At 37.5% G+C, this 17,500-nt stretch overlaps 3 protein-coding genes across 5 annotated transcripts in view; 1 reads left to right on the forward strand and 2 right to left on the reverse strand.

Annotated features, from left to right (window-relative positions):
• The window catches only part of LOC125025618 (dnaJ homolog subfamily B member 6-like), a 20,196-nt gene that overhangs the window by 2,111 nt on the left and 585 nt on the right, over positions 1–17,500 (forward strand). For all 3 annotated transcript variants that reach the window (XM_047613657.1, XM_047613655.1, XM_047613656.1), the window contains exons 2-3: positions 7,226–7,427; positions 14,143–17,500. The exon at positions 14,143–17,500 is cut by the window's right edge and continues 585 nt beyond it. In XM_047613657.1, coding sequence (XP_047469613.1) covers positions 7,239–7,427; positions 14,143–14,745 — 792 coding nt within the window. In that variant the 5' untranslated portion in view covers positions 7,226–7,238 and the 3' untranslated portion in view covers positions 14,746–17,500. The remainder of the gene's footprint in view (positions 1–7,225; positions 7,428–14,142) is intronic.
• LOC125025617 (piggyBac transposable element-derived protein 4-like) lies at positions 10,082–11,707 on the reverse strand. The gene is made up of 2 exons (XM_047613653.1): positions 10,591–11,707; positions 10,082–10,476 (listed from the first exon to the last, which is right to left on the reverse strand). The coding sequence occupies exons 1-2, from the start codon at positions 11,511–11,513 to the stop codon at positions 10,428–10,430; spliced, it is 972 nt and encodes a 323-aa protein (XP_047469609.1). The 5' UTR covers positions 11,514–11,707; the 3' UTR covers positions 10,082–10,427.
• Positions 11,739–12,877, reverse strand: LOC125025619. The gene is made up of 2 exons (XM_047613658.1): positions 12,253–12,877; positions 11,739–12,131 (listed from the first exon to the last, which is right to left on the reverse strand). Exons 1-2 carry the CDS (start codon positions 12,548–12,550, stop codon positions 11,767–11,769), a joined length of 663 nt encoding a protein of 220 aa, XP_047469614.1. The 5' UTR covers positions 12,551–12,877; the 3' UTR covers positions 11,739–11,766.

Here is a 17,500-nt window from a genome sequence, read left to right on the forward strand (position 1 = left end):
AAGATTCTCTTGATAGCTTGGGGATGAGTGGCAGGGTTAATTATTTAATGATAATCATTTCATAATTGACAGGTCACAGATGATGTTGGAAATACGATGATGTTATTTGGACATCATTGGTTTGATAAGAAAAACTGTGCTTAGTTCTTTCACTCTTTCTAGAATTCCTGTAACATGTTGACACCAGGCTTGTTTACATGCTTGTCTGTTGTGATTTAGATGGTTCCACAAGCACATAGTCACAAGGTGTTGTTTACTAAACCTACCTGATCTTGCATTATAGATGTTATATTAATACAGGTAGAGATGTTATAATGATAATGATAATTATGAGAATTATCATTATGTTCTTATTCTTATTCTCAATATTGGTAACATAGACAATATATATTAGTAATATTAGATGTTTAGGTAATAATTAAGATTCCTTCTTTCAATTATTCACACTGTAATATGTGAGAATCTCGTGTTATTTTTCAATTGCAAATGATATGAATTAAAGTATTGGAAATGTTTACAAAGTGACCCCAACCTTCTGAGAGTAAGTCTGAAATCTACAAACATAGCTGTATAAACCAAAAACCTACCTAACCGTGGGGATTCGCCCCAGACCCGCATCCGATCATTGTTTCCTTATCAGGGGGTCTGTCGTCTGATCCCCACCATATTGCCATGGACATACTCTCTGCATGGTATTTGACAACTTATTTTCTTCATTTTTTACATTTTATTTGCCTACATAGATTATTTAATTTTTAAGTGAGTGTAGTTTTTCTTTTGATATTATAGTTCCATTACATTTTCCTGTAAATGTGTACCAAATTATTACATGTTGCACAACTTCCTTATTATCAAAATTGCAAAGATAGTACCATATATGAAAAGTCTTATGTTTGGTCATTCTGGCTGTTACAGGCAAATGTTTCTTTTGTACTACATGGTGGTAGGAAACTGAAACTATCCTGATTGTATTTTTCCCCTGAAAATTCAACAGGTAAGGTCAGATAGTAATTGACTCCTTAGTGACTAAGTCTTTGTGAAGCCATCTATGTGTAAACAAAACTTACAAAACAAACCTACAGTGGGCAGCACATGCATATTATCCTATCAGTGGGTTAAAAAGTTGTGTTGAGTTAGATTCCAGCCAGCAGTTAGGATTTCATAAGTGCAGTATTAATAATTTTTTATTATCTTTTGTTATATCATCGTTAGAATATCCTTTGAAAGTTAGTTGAAACAACAAAATACATGTGACAGTTTCCTATTGCATTCAGTGTGACTGGTAAATGCAACATTCACATATGAATTTTTGTTGTCCTTTTTTACATCTTTATATATAATTTCTATAATTATGATTATCAGTTATATGTAGCTACTTTATCACAGCATAGCCAAACTGCTACGAACCAGTTTTATGCCTTGGAGATATTTGTGCAGGAAACAGAACATTTCAGAAGGTACTTGATTGATTTTAAGATAATGTATATGTTCATCACTGGGTCAAATAACCAATAGATTGTCCAACATAGTCAAGCGTGTCGCGGTGCAGATGTCAATAGCTTTTATGAATATAGGATTGTTAAAAATGGCTAGAGGAATAGTTTATAGCCCTTCTCAGGTCATCTATCATAATATTGATTTTAGATTTAACAAACAATGAAATACTGTTACACAGACAGAAAGCTAGTGCGGAAAAGGGGCGGCAAAACTGTGAAACTGTAAAAGTAATTAAAAAATAGTTATCAGTTGATATTTCTCCCTCCAGCAATCTTTGTGTGTAAGTTAGTGATATTGCCTATAGTTTTGTTTGCATATATATTTTCATCATGCAGATTCCTCTATGTATTTCATGACCTGCCAACCTTTCAGAGGAAAGATCATGGGGAGTCAGGGGTTGAATGACAACTAATACGGAGTAAGACCTTTCAAGTGGCTTGATTATCTGTTGTCAGTGTGAAGCGTTGTTGTTTACTATTAAGGAGTTTAAAGTATGGAAGCTTCCTAACACCACTTGAAAAATGTAATGTTCAATATAGTATTGTTCTGTGAAATGTCACTACATATAGATGACCACCAAGTAGTCAATTTACCTGATTTCAATTCCTTGAGGTTTGTTTAATTTTTTTACTAGTATTATCAATGTTGATATTATCATTAATATATACATGATTATGGCATATTGACATTACTAACGGCAATTTAAAATCATACAAAACATTTCCAAAAATCAAGGAAAAGGGTAAACAGGTGACATAGAGACTACTATTTCTACTTTTACAACAACAACAACAATATCAGTTTAATTTTTCTTTAGGTTAAATAGCACAGGGCAGTGATTATTCAAAAGATTTAAAAAAAAATTTTCTTGCAACTGAAAATTTAAATGGATTTAATTGATATTGATAAAACAGATGAGAATAAGACCCACACATCATGATCATGACCATTGTGGGTATGGTTTGTAAACTTTCTACATGATTTGTCATCAATTAAGAAACCAGTCTAAGCTTTTATCATGTAAAAATATACATGGTGGAGGTTTGTTAGCCTTTGATAGTGTGTGAAAGGTGAAACATGATCCGAGTTGGTTTACCACCCTATATTATTATTTTAAAAATGTTATTATTTCCAGTTTGCAATATAACTATCATAGAAGGAAAATGTTAATGAATTTATTGAAAAAGAAAATGTTAAGACTTCATTGATTCACTGACTTTACTTGATAATCCTGAAATTTTACCAATGTCTCTCCATTTTCATCAGTATTAGCTAAAGATCTCTTGAGCCTTACTGATCCCTAATCTGCATTAGTGTGAAGGTTGAATTATTACATTCTGTTAAACTATCATTCTGCAGCATATCTGATTAATGAAACTGTGGCTAGTCTTACTTTACTGTTTGAAATTGAGAAAGAGCTGGAGAACAGCCTCTCAGAGTCATATGTCCAACTGATCCATTGTATGTTAATTACAAACGCTTTGTCTCATTTTGAGAGCAATTATAATGTTTGATAGTTAACAACAACTAACAGTTCTTTCATATTCATATCATGTTCAGCTTGTTAAAATTGTCTGAGGCCTGACCCAATGAATATTCATTATAGGGACATGCATATACTTGGAAATAACTGTCATTGTAGACTGACTGCAAACAAAAATATGATTAACCTTTATGTTTCTGATGAAATAATATGGGTAAAGTAAAGAGAGAGAGAGAGAGAGAGAGAGAGAGAGAGATTTCAACAAGATAAACCTCTTTTGTTTGAAGCATTACCTTCAAATTGTGCAGTTTGTGTTTGTGATGAAATGTTAAAAGGCAAGTTTTTCACACTCATCTTTTTGTCACTTATATGGAAATAGTTTTTAGTCATCTAAATGTATTTAGAGTGGATGTTGATTCTAACCACACATTACTGCCTTCAAAGGATTAATGAGCTAATCATTTTCAACTTCCAGGCCATAATCTGAATATGCAATAAACAATAATTTCAATAAATCTGTGTATAAATTCAGTGTTTCAAATACTGTATTGGAAATTTGATAAGTATTCTTTAAATACCATTAATGGTGCAACTATATGCCTTGGGATGTAAAATGCAATGGACTTACTCAATTTGATATACCTTGGCTACAGAGCCAAGATATGTCAAAACCGTCATGTTTTCTAATTCTGAAGGAGGAGCCCTTCACTGATAAAGATGGAAGGAAGTTGAACTGTGATAAGTCCAGTAACTTCTGGCGTCACACTGCGTATTCTTATTAGCAAAAGATCTGTTGTGGCGGTTTCTCTCACAGCTTTTGAAGCCAGGGCCTGGTTCTCTGTGGTTGAGGGGCCACTAAACTCTTACATTTCGTACTTTTTTAATATCAAGGTAAAAGACGTGAAGATAAATAAGCAAGGGCGCTCTAAATCCACATAACTTGTAAAACTTATCAAGTGAATTTTGAATATCTTTTGGGGACTAACTTTGGAGCATTCAGTTAGGTGGCTGGTGCAAACCTCATTACTATTTCATTTTGGTTGCATATATGCAACTTAATTATATGTTTACATTCAGAGTTTTGTTTGTGAATTACTTATTAATAGAATGTTGAAAGTATTATTTGTTTAGTAGACCTATAAAGATATTTAGTGCAATATATAAAAGTTACTGATAATTAATGAATTTATTGCAGTCCTCAAATTCCAGAGATTTAGGCTGTTATATCACACTATTATTTATTTCTTATGAAATGTTAACTCTTTGTTTCTAATTCCCACAGTGGGCACATGCTGTGCCCACTGTGAATATGGTGTAATAATTGTGTTTGCATATGGATGACTCTGCAAGTAACATAGATTGCTTTACAAATTCTTAGTCATCAAGGAGTCTATTACTAATCCTACAAATCTCACCTATTTACCCTTTTCCTTGAATTATGTATTTTTTATTGCTATTACTATTGTTAAATACATATTAATTAAGATAGTGTTTTATTATCATTGACACTATCAAATTTAATGGTGTTTGAAGAAAGTCTAAAGAATTCAGGTGAGGTCATGTAACTTACTAATTGACTCCTGGTTGGCTGAGCACTTGAGGAGCTATCTAAAACCAAACTACAGTGCGCATTGCATGTTCCCATCGACAAGGGGTTATGAGAAGGAAATGGGCTTCATCATTGTTGTGATGATTTTAGTGCTATTGGTATCAGTATTACTATTCATTAGTATATAGGAGTAGCAGTAATAATGGTAGTGGTAATGGTAGTAGTTGGTAACATCAGCAGTATTGAATTAGTATTAGTAGGCTATTATTTTTTAATCAAAATTGGTATTGATGTTACTTGAATTGCTAGTCTACTTATTTTTGTTTTATTTTTTTTTTTTATAATGATGCATATATTTCCCATTTCATCTTCTGCTTGCATCTTACACTCTATTAAATATTTTGCATAGATATTGAGTGTGTTATATCTATGTATGTATTTTGAGGTATTTTTTAGGGGGGAATATATGAGAACTGGTGCTTATGGAAGAAAGTTTTGCCAAATTTTCTCATAACTTGGCCCTTTAGATGATCCGAATACTGTGAATGAAATGTGATAGTGAATTCAGTTTTGAAATATTAATTCAGTGTAAAATTTTGCCATACTGGATATTGTCAATTGGGTGAAATTATCATAGCTTTAGAGTGGATGTGATTGTACATAAGAAGGTACATGATTTAAACTTTCCTACCATCACATGGCCAACTCACAAGAAATCTTCCTTTATATCCATAGGGAAATGCAAACCCAAGTTTTCAGAATGATGAGTATGCTTACTAATTTTAATGCAGTGTAATAACTGTACTTGGACCAGTCTTAAACGTTTTGCTCAGATCTGCTAGAAAGTGATAGTTGGAAATTATCTAGGTGTTTTTTGAGGGTTTTACTTTTGTTTTACTTCTTAACACTTTATGTGAGGTAATTCTCCAATGTAAGCTTTCATCTGCATATAGAATTGGCTCTGTAGTGATTATTGTTTGTGCCAAAAGGTAATGACAGTTATGTGACAGATAAACATAGCTAGCAAAGTCTTCATATTTCCATATGAATCCAATGGATTCTCTACCTTGTTGTTTACTTGTCTTGTTCATTGATTGTGTCTCCCTCCCTTTCCCTTTTTCATACTTCACAATTTATCCCTTTTTCTCTTTCCTTCATTCAGTTATTCATCCATTCTCTATCCTTCCCTCTTTCTATCTGTCTGGTTGAACCATAGGCATCTCTAGCTTCTTTGTCCACTGTAGGAGTATCAGACTGGTAGGATTTCACTCTAAAAGTGCTCTGCTGCACCTCGGCCTCTTCTGCTACATCTCTTTTGTAGTCCGTAAAACAAATTCTGCCTGAAAAAATATTTGTTGGTTTTACATTAGCAATATCAACATCGGCCAACCGCTGTGCTGTCATCAAATTTGCTATGGTTTTCTGGGATTCACATTTAGTTCGGTGGCTAGACATACATAATGACAATTTCTGTTAAGACATCTGACCAGTTTAGATTTATTTGTCAATAATCATTATTAAGGAATCCTAAAACATTGACTTTCGCAAAATAGAAATGGGTGTGGTGATCTCCGTTAATGTTATAATAAAACCTTATAGCCAGCATTTATGATGTATTTATTGATGATATTAATGGACAGAGGAAGGCTACAGTCAGTTTTGGAAGCAACAATGCTGATCTGTCTTATCCAATTTGTCTTATTCATAGTTCTGCCCTAAACTTAAAGACATAATTTTTTTTTTTTTTTTTGCTTGCCTTTTGTGTGAAATGTATCATACTTCCTTAGATATTGTTTATTAGTTGAAAAAGCCTGTGAGAAGATAGAAAATAGGCTGTACTTGGTGTCATGATGCAATGATATTCAGTGCAAAGAAGGTTCTTGTTTTGCAGTGAGTACCCTTTCCTCACCTATTACCACTTTTGTTTGGAAAGCTCTTGTGTGAAATGAAAAATATAATCACACTGTATTTAAGTTCCCATTTTGATTACATAAAAAGAAAATCGAATTGTACACCTGGTCTAGAATTGCTCTATGATGACTGTCAGCATAGTAGTTTCTTGCCAATTTCACTTATATAAATATAAAAGCAAAATATGGCTATGATATATATTTTCAGTAGATGTAATCATACATTAATACTAGACAATTTATGATTGATTAGGCTAGCATCTGAAAGTTGGAATAACGCAATACCGCATTGATATAGATATATATCTTCTACATAGATACCTTGAACATGCATGTGTACTGTCTGTTCACACAATATTTATTGATTTTATTTGCTATATATTGTAATTAAACTTTGCACATTGCATAGCTCTAAGTTTGTGGTCAATTCTATTCTATTTTATTTGCAACTGTCAACTGCAACAGAAGTGTTATTAGCCTTGGTTGAGATTATTGGTTAAGGTTAATGGCCACAAAAAGAGGTTTCATCTCGCTCTCTGCAACTCGATAATATTCAGTTTTTTCTTCTATTGATGAACTTGCAATTTTAGTGAACAACCTTGACTTTAACCATTGCAGCATAGAAGCATTGTTGTTGTTATTAATATTTTTTGAACTCTGTATTGATTTACTAAAAGGACCCCAAGAACACTAGGATGGCAAAGTGTTTTGTTCATGTTATTATTATTATTATTTTTTTTTTTTTACCTTGGATATTATCATACTAATGTTGCTGCTTATCAACAGATCACATTCCACAATGGTGGATTACTACAAAGTCCTTGAATTGAACCGGAGTGCTTCCCAGGCAGACATCAAGAAGGCATATCGTCGTCTGGCACTCAAATGGCACCCTGACAAAAATCCAGACAACCAAGATGAGGCAACCAAAAAATTCAAGGAAATATCAGAAGCTTATGAAGTATTAAGTGATGAAAAGAAAAAGAAGGTAGGTTAAGTGTCTTGTGTTTTAATTATGTTACACTATTGTCATCTACATCACCATATTCTCTTTAATTTCTGTGATGTTCAAGAGTATGACCCTTATCCCTTAGTAGTGGAAGCAAAACAGGGCTTTTGGGTGAAATTAACATTTGTTGATTATACTTTACTTTTACTTGAAGGAACCCTTCAATTATATGACAATTTTGATGTGAAACAAACTGAAATAACTTAGACTAGTTATTTTTTTGTAAAAGGAAATTGGAGGTAAGGAATGAAAATATATCAATGGCAACTTTTTTGTGTGTGTGCACGTGTGTGCACGTGTGTGTGCGTGAGTGCGCATGTGCGTGTGTGCATTAGGGTGTTTCAATAATTGTCGATTTTCTAAAATTTGCTCGAATCCCGGGGGCAAGTTAAGAAATAGGCGCCTGTGAATTTTCTGAGTTTGGAAATCAAAGAATATCTCGCATTCTCTATTTTCAATTGAAAGTTTTGATAAAATTATGATTTAGACACCGCTTCGAACGCCAAATAACGCCTCGTTTTCTGTTGTCAGTATACCTATTTTATTTTTAAAATACTTCAATATTATACTTTTCTTTAATATTTTTGCACCAAAATTATTTCTATTATAAATTAATATTATATAAAGTTCTTTAATTGCCATAAGACTAATTTTTCAATTAGTAGGCTTGACTTCTCTTTACTTTGTGTTCTCTCCCACCGAATCGGGGTTGGGTCACCGAGAGCATGCTTTGGCTCTCGGACTTCTCACTTCGCTTTAATGATTTGAAGTAACATATTCTATTTAACAAGAGGCTATAAAAGGAAAGGATTCTAGTAATGATTTTATTTGGAACATCATATATTGCATACAATATAATTTTCATTCTACTCTTTTGTTTACATTGCCATATCTCCAACTGCGCCGTTCTCTAGTTTCTGTTACAACAACAATTCTGTTTATGTCTTCACATTTTTTCATGTCTCCAATCTGTCTTTCACAGTTTTGATTATGGCCAGGTATTAATGAACTTTTGGGTTTCCACATATCGATTTCATGCATATCATAGGCCAAGTATGCAAACTTCATATCTGTGGTCAGATGTTGGGAAATGAAATCTTTCACACTCAGATTACACAGTTTTTCTGCAGTGAAATTGTGCTTCTCCTTATTGTTGAATAGGGCTGGTGTGTATGGCCATTTTTCACGAATTCCTCTTTTCAAGATCTTTGCAACTTCATCGACGTAATCATGATCAACAGCCAAGGGAAGAAGTGTACCATCTGCATTATACAGATGTCTGTTGATGGACGAGAAGTAGCTGCTAGGAAAGCCAAGTTCACAGCCAATCCTGGCATACCTCCTTGAAGTTTCAATAGCAGTTCTGAAAAGTCATTCCATTGCTGTTCACAGCAGAACGCCAGCACATGAAATGAACTTTTGCAAAATCAAAAATACTTCTGATTGTTCTTGGATTTTTTTTCAGTTTTCAGACACTTTATGGTGTTGTTCTTTATTCCAATCTTGGATTTATTGGGCAAATCACCATCACAAACTCCTTCCAGCTTGGTCAGTATGGTGTCAATGGTCAGGCAGATGTGTAGGAGGGAACAAAAAAAATCCCAGCCACCTGACACCAACTGGCAAAAGACATTTCTGCAATATCTTCACTGTTGCATATAAATGGGACTTCTGCATTGTTGGTCTGTTTCCATTTCAGTCTGTTAAATTCCAGTCTTTGCGCTTGATAATCAACACTTCCGAGTGATCCATTGCCTCCTTGTACTTTTGCATCATACCAATCTATATCTTCCTTGAGGATTTCTCGGGGTTGTTTCTTTGCCTTGAATGACACAATCACAGTTTTCGAGAATTTTGTCTTCAGTGTTACATTTCTGATGGAGTCGTAGTACTCTTTCTTTATTCTCTTTATTTTTTCTTTCATATACCAAGGTGATATTGTCTTAATGCAGAATTTGCTATACAGCACAGCAATTTCAGCCTGCAACTTGGATAAAATCTGAGATTCCGTAATAGTCAAATTATTGCATGGCAAGCTATCTTTTGAGCATCCTTTTAGTGTCTGGTTACCATGTCCTTTTAACCCAATGGCGACGGGTCACGGCTATTGCCGTCATAACAATACGCCCGATTTGAGGCGTGCGGCTGTCCGCAGCGGCGCCGCACCAAAACGCCCCGAGGCAAAATACACCTCTGTATAGAGATCATACAATCACTTGTCAAGCATTTTTAGCACCAAAATCATCTCTTGTATCGTTCAGAATGATATATTTGTGTAATTTATTTTATTTATTTTAGTAAATGTCAGAATTTTTTTATCAGGATTCATTGGAGACCCAGCTTTGATTTCCCCAGCTATACCAATGTTTTCAGAGTTTCAGCTTTAAATCCCATTGTTAAATATTCCACAAAGTTTCTTTTACACATCTTGTGGTGCAATTTTCCTGTTTGTTAACCCAATGGCGTCGGGTCGGAAAACATCTCTGCACACGAATTTCCGGTGAACAAAAACAAGCTGCTAGCTCTCCTGCCGGGACGCGCGCTCGACTCGCGCTACCTGTCTCACCATCCCACAGAAGTTTCAGCGCGCTCGGGCGGCTGGTTTGCGTATAACTGCAACCTCAGATTTTTTAACTCTAAAAACATATGAAAGTTATATAATATGTCATATGAAGGATTTTATTGTCTCATACTGTAGTATATACTCCATTTTAGGAGTGTTCGACCAATGTGAGTGTGTAAAGTCAATAGTGTGTTTTGGCCAGAGCACAGAAAAGCAGTGGTAAAAGTCGAATTTTTATTTTTTGTAATTAGGCATGGTATGCCTGGAAGCAGGGTGCGGGACATAGGGAAACGCTGCAGTGGGCACACATGACTCTGGTCTCCTTCCTGCGCCGGTTGTTCCTCCAGCAGAGCGCACATCTCCGCCACCTCCGGAATGGGGTGTCAACTGGCATTTGCGCCTGCTGGGGATCCTCCTCAGGTTGGTTCTGAGGAGGGTTCCGCCGGAAGGAGGCAGGTCAGCCACCTGTAAATGAAAGAAAAAAGGACATTGTAAATTACATCTTCAAAAATGGACTTTAGAATGAAAATCACCATAATTTCAAAACAGAACACAAGAAACAAAAAGTCAGATGCTTACCTCGCTGCAGCAATTCCCGAACTAGTTCCGTACGGAACTTCCACTGAGGCATCTTTCCGCCGAGAGCCCGGTGGACAGCCAGCGCGTTGATGGTGGTCATATCCAGCAGGTAAAAAAAATTCCTTTTTGTACCACTTGATGGTCTTCTTGGTTGCTGGATATGACTGCGCCAGCTGATCCGAGAGGTCGACGCCCTTCATGCCGTTGTTGTAACTGACAACAACCTCGGGCTTCGACCTCTCCACCCCTCGGCGGTTGGGAGGCAGGGTAACGACCTTTGATGTGTGGGCAGTGGAAAGCATTGTCACAGGACGCTTGTCTAACCACTGCAGGCAAAGCATTCCGGTTTTGCTACTCCAGAAGTCGATTTGTCCCCGACTCACCTGCAGGTCCGAGGGCATACCCTTCCTGTTGACACGTACTGTGCCAACGGCGGTGGTCTTCCGAGCCTGCAGATTGTGGAAGAGAGTCGGGGAGGAATACCAGTTGTCTGTGTACAACTGATACCCCTTGTCGAGCAGCTTTGCTTTCTCCATCAGGTCGTCGACGGCCTTCATACTCTCCGTAAACTCGCCGCGATCCTGCCCCATGTAAATATTGAAGGCCGCCGAATACCCTGCCTCTGGACCGTCGGACGAACACAGCTTGTAGACCTTCAGGCCCCTCCTAGCCCTCTTACTAGGGTTGTACTGAAGGGCCTGATGCCTCCCCTTGAAGACCCACAAGCTCTCGTCGACGGTCACGTTCTTTCTGGGGACAAAGACGGAACGGTACGGCGAGTCCAAGACGTCAATCACAGGGCGCAGCTTCCACAACCAGTCCTCCGCGCTGTGCTCCCCTTCGTTGTTAGCGAAGTGGAGGGTGGAGGAAAGGATGTCGAAGCGGTCCCTGGTCATGGTCTTGGGGAACACCGACGAGCACATCAACGGGTCCTTCGACCAAAGGTCCCTCTAGCACCTCCTCTTCCCATGAAGTCCCATGAGTAACCTAAGGCCGACATATGAGCGGAGCTCCCGCACCATTGTGTCCTCCCACCCCTTTATGTGGGATGAAGGGGTTCGCGGGTTCTGTCGAGCGTACCTGCAGTTGGAAGAAAAAAAGACATTGTAAAACAGGTGTTCCAAAAAAAGGACGTAGAAAATTTCAAGGCAGAGCACAAAAAAACATGTAGGTTGCTTACTGATTCGTCTCCTCCACAATTGTTTGAAACAACTCCTCTGGGAAGAAGCTGCTGAATATCTCCATCGGGTAGGACGATTCGTCAAGGTGTGCGTGCACACCCGGTGTCCCCTCGAAGCAGTGATGCCTGACGAAGTTCTCCTCCTTTGCACAAGCAAAAGAAGGGGTTCCGGGAGCGTTGCGCTCCCACTTTCGCCTGCCGTATTCCGCGAGGGGCTCGTCCGAGTCCATGGAGGTATCCACCAGCGGGACATAGTCGTAATCTCCATCCGAGTTGTCCTCCACGGCAGATTCTCCGGAGTCGGACTCGGATTCCTCCCAATCCGAGTCGTCACCGTTGAACTGGCCGGAGATTTCAACTTCTGTAAAAATACGAAGAAAACATGAGTTCTATGTAAAAAAGTTTTGATATGCAGAAACAAAGTAGTATATGTCCAACAAGGCAGGTATTTTCACAAGTCAAAGAAAAGATAGAAAACTTACCAGAGAGATTACTTGTCCTTGAGAATTTCAGAGGAGGTGTGTAGTCCTCATCTGAGCCCTCATCATCGACTTCGTTGGCGGATGAGTACAGATAGAGGAGCGGGTCTGTGGCATTCCGCAAGCGAGGATATCCTCTGGAAGTGGACGGTTGGGGATCGTCCACTGTCTCCTCGTCGAAAAACAAGGCACGGACTCCAGGGGAATTCCTCGGCTTGCGGCAGCGGCGAGTGGAAAGCATTCGAGACATTTTCTCAACAAAAGGTCTCGTGCTGGCGAGTGATTGCCTTGACCTCTGCATGGCCTTTTATATGATTTTCCACAGGGTTTCGGCCAATCAGATCATTGATTTTAGGTCACGTGAGTCATGTGAAGTACAGGTAAACTATTGCCAAACTACTCTATTGCCAATCGAAGATATTCCCAATGCTTGTGCTCCGGAGGGGTCCAGAAAGTCACGTGATAGGTCACGTGAGATATGCGCGGGAAGGTTCCAGAAGGTTCCCGAAGATCCTTGTGCCCCGGAGGGATCCAGAAAATCACGTGACAGGTCACGTGAGGTACGCAGCGGAAATGGCGTGAAAATCACATATGTCACGTAGCATGACATCACTGTCTCTCGCTCTCTCTCTCTCTCTCTCTCTCTCTCTCAAACAAACACACACACACATGCACACACATGCACACACACACATGCACACACACACATGCACACACACATGCACACACACATGCACACACACATGCACACACACATGCACACACACATGCACACACACATGCACACAAACACAGTGGGGACGAGTGTCATGGCGGTCTCTCTCTCTCTCTCTCTCTCTCTCTCTCTCTCTCTCTCTCTCTCTCTCTCTCTCTCTCTCTCTCTCTCTCTCTCTCACAGACTTGCACACAGACTTTCATGCAGACTTACACACAGACAGTCCTTACAGCTGGCAAAACGGTGGTTCAGCCCACACCACCACATACAGGGGCCGCCTCTGCCCGCCCGTCAGGGAGGACACCCCCTCCAGGGTCCCGATGGCGCAGGGGCCCGAGAAAAACAAATACACAGCAGACAAAACATTTATGCAATGAAAAACTTGCGTAAACTTTTATATAATTCACACACGCACTTCCGCACGTAAAATTACCGACTTACACACTCACGCATACATCCCAACAGTTACGCGCACATACTTCCACAGATACGCACAAAAACACAAGTCGACAAACACAAACACGACGAAAAACAGATACACACATCTATATATGTACACATATAGTTGCACAATCATAATTATCAATATAAAGACCTGTAAAAAAAAAAAAAAAAATAGCTCAATAACAGTAATACATACAGCCATACAGAAAGCACGGCCATACGCGTCCCCGGCGGGATGGGTTAGAAAAGAATCACGCCTAGTCCCCCCTGGCGGGACGGGTTCGCGCGGAGTACGGGAATAGGCGTGACCCGGCGTGAATGGGTTAACAAAGTAAATGGTCAAATTGGGGAATGACCATTGTGTTTATATATCATTTCTATATTTGTATGGCAATTACTGATAGTTCCTTTACTAAATTATTTAATCTATTAAAGTAGGTATTATATTTGCTATTTTTCAAAATTTCCTGATCACCATGAAGTAACAATATTCTTGGTTTAATAAAGATAATTTTGTGCAAATGGCTTGAAGCAGGGAACCCACGAAGAACTATTAAAAAAAAAATCATGTTTCCTCTTTTTATGATACAGGGCCAGTGAAAGGGAAGGGTGTTTTTGTAATATGAGAGCCCTTGTTTTGTAGTACATCTTTCATGTTCATTCATTCATTCATCATCACACTTAATTCATGTTGTTTTTTCATTAGTAAATGTTAACAGCTATTTTCTTTTCAGATTTATGACCAATTTGGCAAAGAAGGACTTCAAACTGGAGGTGGACCTGGACCTACAAGGCCTCGCACATCCCGCTCAGCACGACATCATGGCCACTATCGCTATGACGATGATTTCGACTACACCTTCCCAACGTTCACTTTCAGAGACCCTGAAGAAGTGTTCAGAGAATTCTTTGGTGGCGATCCCTTTGCAGAATTGTTCAGCTTTGACCCCTTTGACAACCACAATCGGCGCCGTCGGCAAGGCAGACACAGAGGAAGTTCAGATCCTTCTCTCTCACATCATCTCAGCCATCCAAATTCCATCAGCAGCAATTTCTTCAATCCTTTCGGCAACATTTTTGGGCCAGGGATGTTCTCACCTTTCCCAGATTTTGACACTCTTGGTGGTGGCGGCTTTACCTCATTTTCCTCGCAGTCCTTTGCCACAGTTGGGGGCCCTGGCATGAAACGCACTTCCACCTCAACAAAATTCATTAATGGCAAGAAAATTACCACCAAGAAGGTTTCAGAGGCTGGCCAAGAAACTGTCATGACCTTTGAAAATGATGTACTCAAATCCAAAACAGTTAATGGTGTACCGCAAGCCTTATCTTACTAGGATGAAAGTCAATTTTGCAGAAGACTGTGAAGTGTTTTGTGGAGACATTCTAACCTTCAAGAGAGGTTAGAACATTCTTGACTGTTTTGCTGACAAAGCTAACATTTTGTGTTTTGCTGTTATAGTAAGAATGATTACATTGTGTACATGTGTAAAATGAAATGAAAGGATGTAAAGTTTATGTTCAGTGTATTTAAGTTATTAATGATTATCACTATGATTTATTTTTGCATAGCTGCTGTACACCTCAACAAATTGCTGTATCATTTTATTTTTTCTTTCTTTCTTTTTGTTTTTCCTTTTTCCCCACTCTCAAAAACTGTACTTACAAAGGTAATAGACGTATGAGGATGATCTTTAACTATTAAATATGGCTAAGCACAATTAGCTTACAGAAAAGTGTGGTACAAAATAGCTGCACTAGACAAATTTATACTTATAGGCTCTTAGATTTGGTTGTGTGTTACTGAGCTTTAGCTCTTTGGCTAGGTTATAAAAGCCTTTTTGATTTATTGGTTTATTATTTATTTTTCCTTATCCTGAGTACTTTTTTATTTCAGTATTATGTATAAAGGATTAGTCTCAACTAGTCTGCCACTCATGGATAGAATTTGTTTTGGTTGATAAAAATGCATGAAAGTGACTTAGCCCATTGGATGTTTGTAATCAGAATGGACAACCAATTTTTGAGAACCAATGAGTGAAAGGTACTGAAAGTTTATGTATCTAAAAATATGAGATTCTTACAGTCAAAAGTGCTTTCCATATATTCCTTGGATATGAACCCTCCTTTTTTCCATCATTAAATGCTTGTGAGGGGAATATTTTTTGAAGACTTGATGTTAGATAAGTGTATGCAATTTTAGTGTTTGATAGATGTCGACTGGGGACAAGATCACATTGAAGCGAGATATTTTGCCCTGAGAAAAAAAGATGATTCTGTGGTTTCCAAGAAATACAGCAGAGTCATTTTTATTTTTCTATAATGACAGCCACACTATTTTGTGGAGAAGCAGAAGGGGTGTAGGAGACTTCTCTAAAGGTGTCCTCACAGTTCATAGTGTGGCTTGCCCAAGTTTCTTTAAATTGATAGCATCATGTACATACTGCAAGCTTTACTAGATTTCAGGAAGTATAGCTTTAGATTGCATTGAAACAGTCCTCAAAGCTGGCCTTTCACTTTTAGTAGCTTGTCAGTATTTGTTTAAGGAATACTGGCATTGCTAGTCACACTAGGTAACTGGTTTACTAAGATTTCCATGGGGCATCTGAAAATTAATTACCAGCTTGCCTCTTATCGATTCATGTGGTTTGTTTGTTTATTTAATTAACTGTCATACATCTTCAATCAGTAGTTTGTCTTTTCTCGTGGCTTGCTTTAAAACAACAGAAGTACTAAAAATTAATTCAAAGGCACAAGTTCATTGGTTAGAACAGTGTATTATTAGAAACACAAATATTAATAAGGTTTGAAAATGTGGCATCCACAATAACAACAACTCATCGTTATTAAGCACATGTTTCGTGAATTGTCATACAAAAAGATTACTTTGAAATGTGATATTTTCTTTTTAATATTTGTTTCCAATTTCTCTTTAGTAGAGAAAACTAATATTAGTCATATTAATAGCTTTCCCATTCTTAGTAACCATGAGATATGACAAAAGAGTATCGTCAGTGTTTAAGTTAGTTGATAGTAGTCTGCTTCAAAGTGTAAAAATTACCTGCATTGTACACCAGTAATAGTATTGTAGGGCTGCGTATGTAAGGTTGTAGTGTTCTGGGTTGGAGATCTTGGCGTACAGACTTTAGGAGGGTAGATAACTGTTCAGAATTTAAGTATCCTTTGTGTAATTCATAGATGATTTTTCATTATTTTTTTTGTTATAATTATTATGTTATTATTATTTTTTTTTTTTTTCCATAGTAAAGACTTTTGTTGTAGGTTTTTAGATGTATGGATTTTACTGTTACGATATGTAGTGGAACTTCGCTGAATTGAAATTGTATGAATAAAGGAAGTTTTCATTTTGATAGATGAAATGGCCTGTGATCTTTTGTAATTTTCCAACACACTGACTGATTCTTTAAATGGTCATACCATAGCAGTAGCTATTTAAAACTGCTCTCTTAGTTTTCGGTTTGTGTTTGTTACTGTTTTGATGTCAAAGCAAAATTTAAGGTTGTAATTATTTCAGGTTACCGAGGTTTCACTGTCATAAGAAATGGCTATGGATTTGAGATGAAGAATGAGTAAATCTCATTTTCCCAGTTAATGAATATGAATAAGATTTCGTGAATATAACCTAGGATGATGAAAGTCTTCATAATGTTCTAAAGTTTTTTTTGTTTTTGTTTTTATTTTTTTCACATAGAAAAAATCAATTCTATTTTTTCTTGAATTCTTAACACATGGCTTCAATCTAGTTGCTATATTTTTCCCCTCAAGTGGTGTTGATAGATTGTTGAACTGGAAAGAGAGAGTGAAAGAAATAAGTCTTCAGAATAAAAAAAACTGAATAATGTTGTAAATGTAGTTACTTGGTCTTACTTGAGCCTGTCTGTAACCAGAATTGACAGCTATCATACAGTGTGACAAACATTATGGAGATGTAACATTTGTCTGTGGAAGTGTAGCACTCAATACAAGTTATTGACATACCTTTTAGGTTTAGGTAATTGTTTCTATGAATTGTGACTACTATGAGTTTTGTTCATAAACCGAGGTACCACTTTCAATCGGTTAATGAACATG

Source organism: Penaeus chinensis, chromosome 5 (assembly GCF_019202785.1).
Source record: "Penaeus chinensis breed Huanghai No. 1 chromosome 5, ASM1920278v2, whole genome shotgun sequence".
NCBI lineage: Eukaryota > Metazoa > Arthropoda > Malacostraca > Decapoda > Penaeidae > Penaeus > Penaeus chinensis.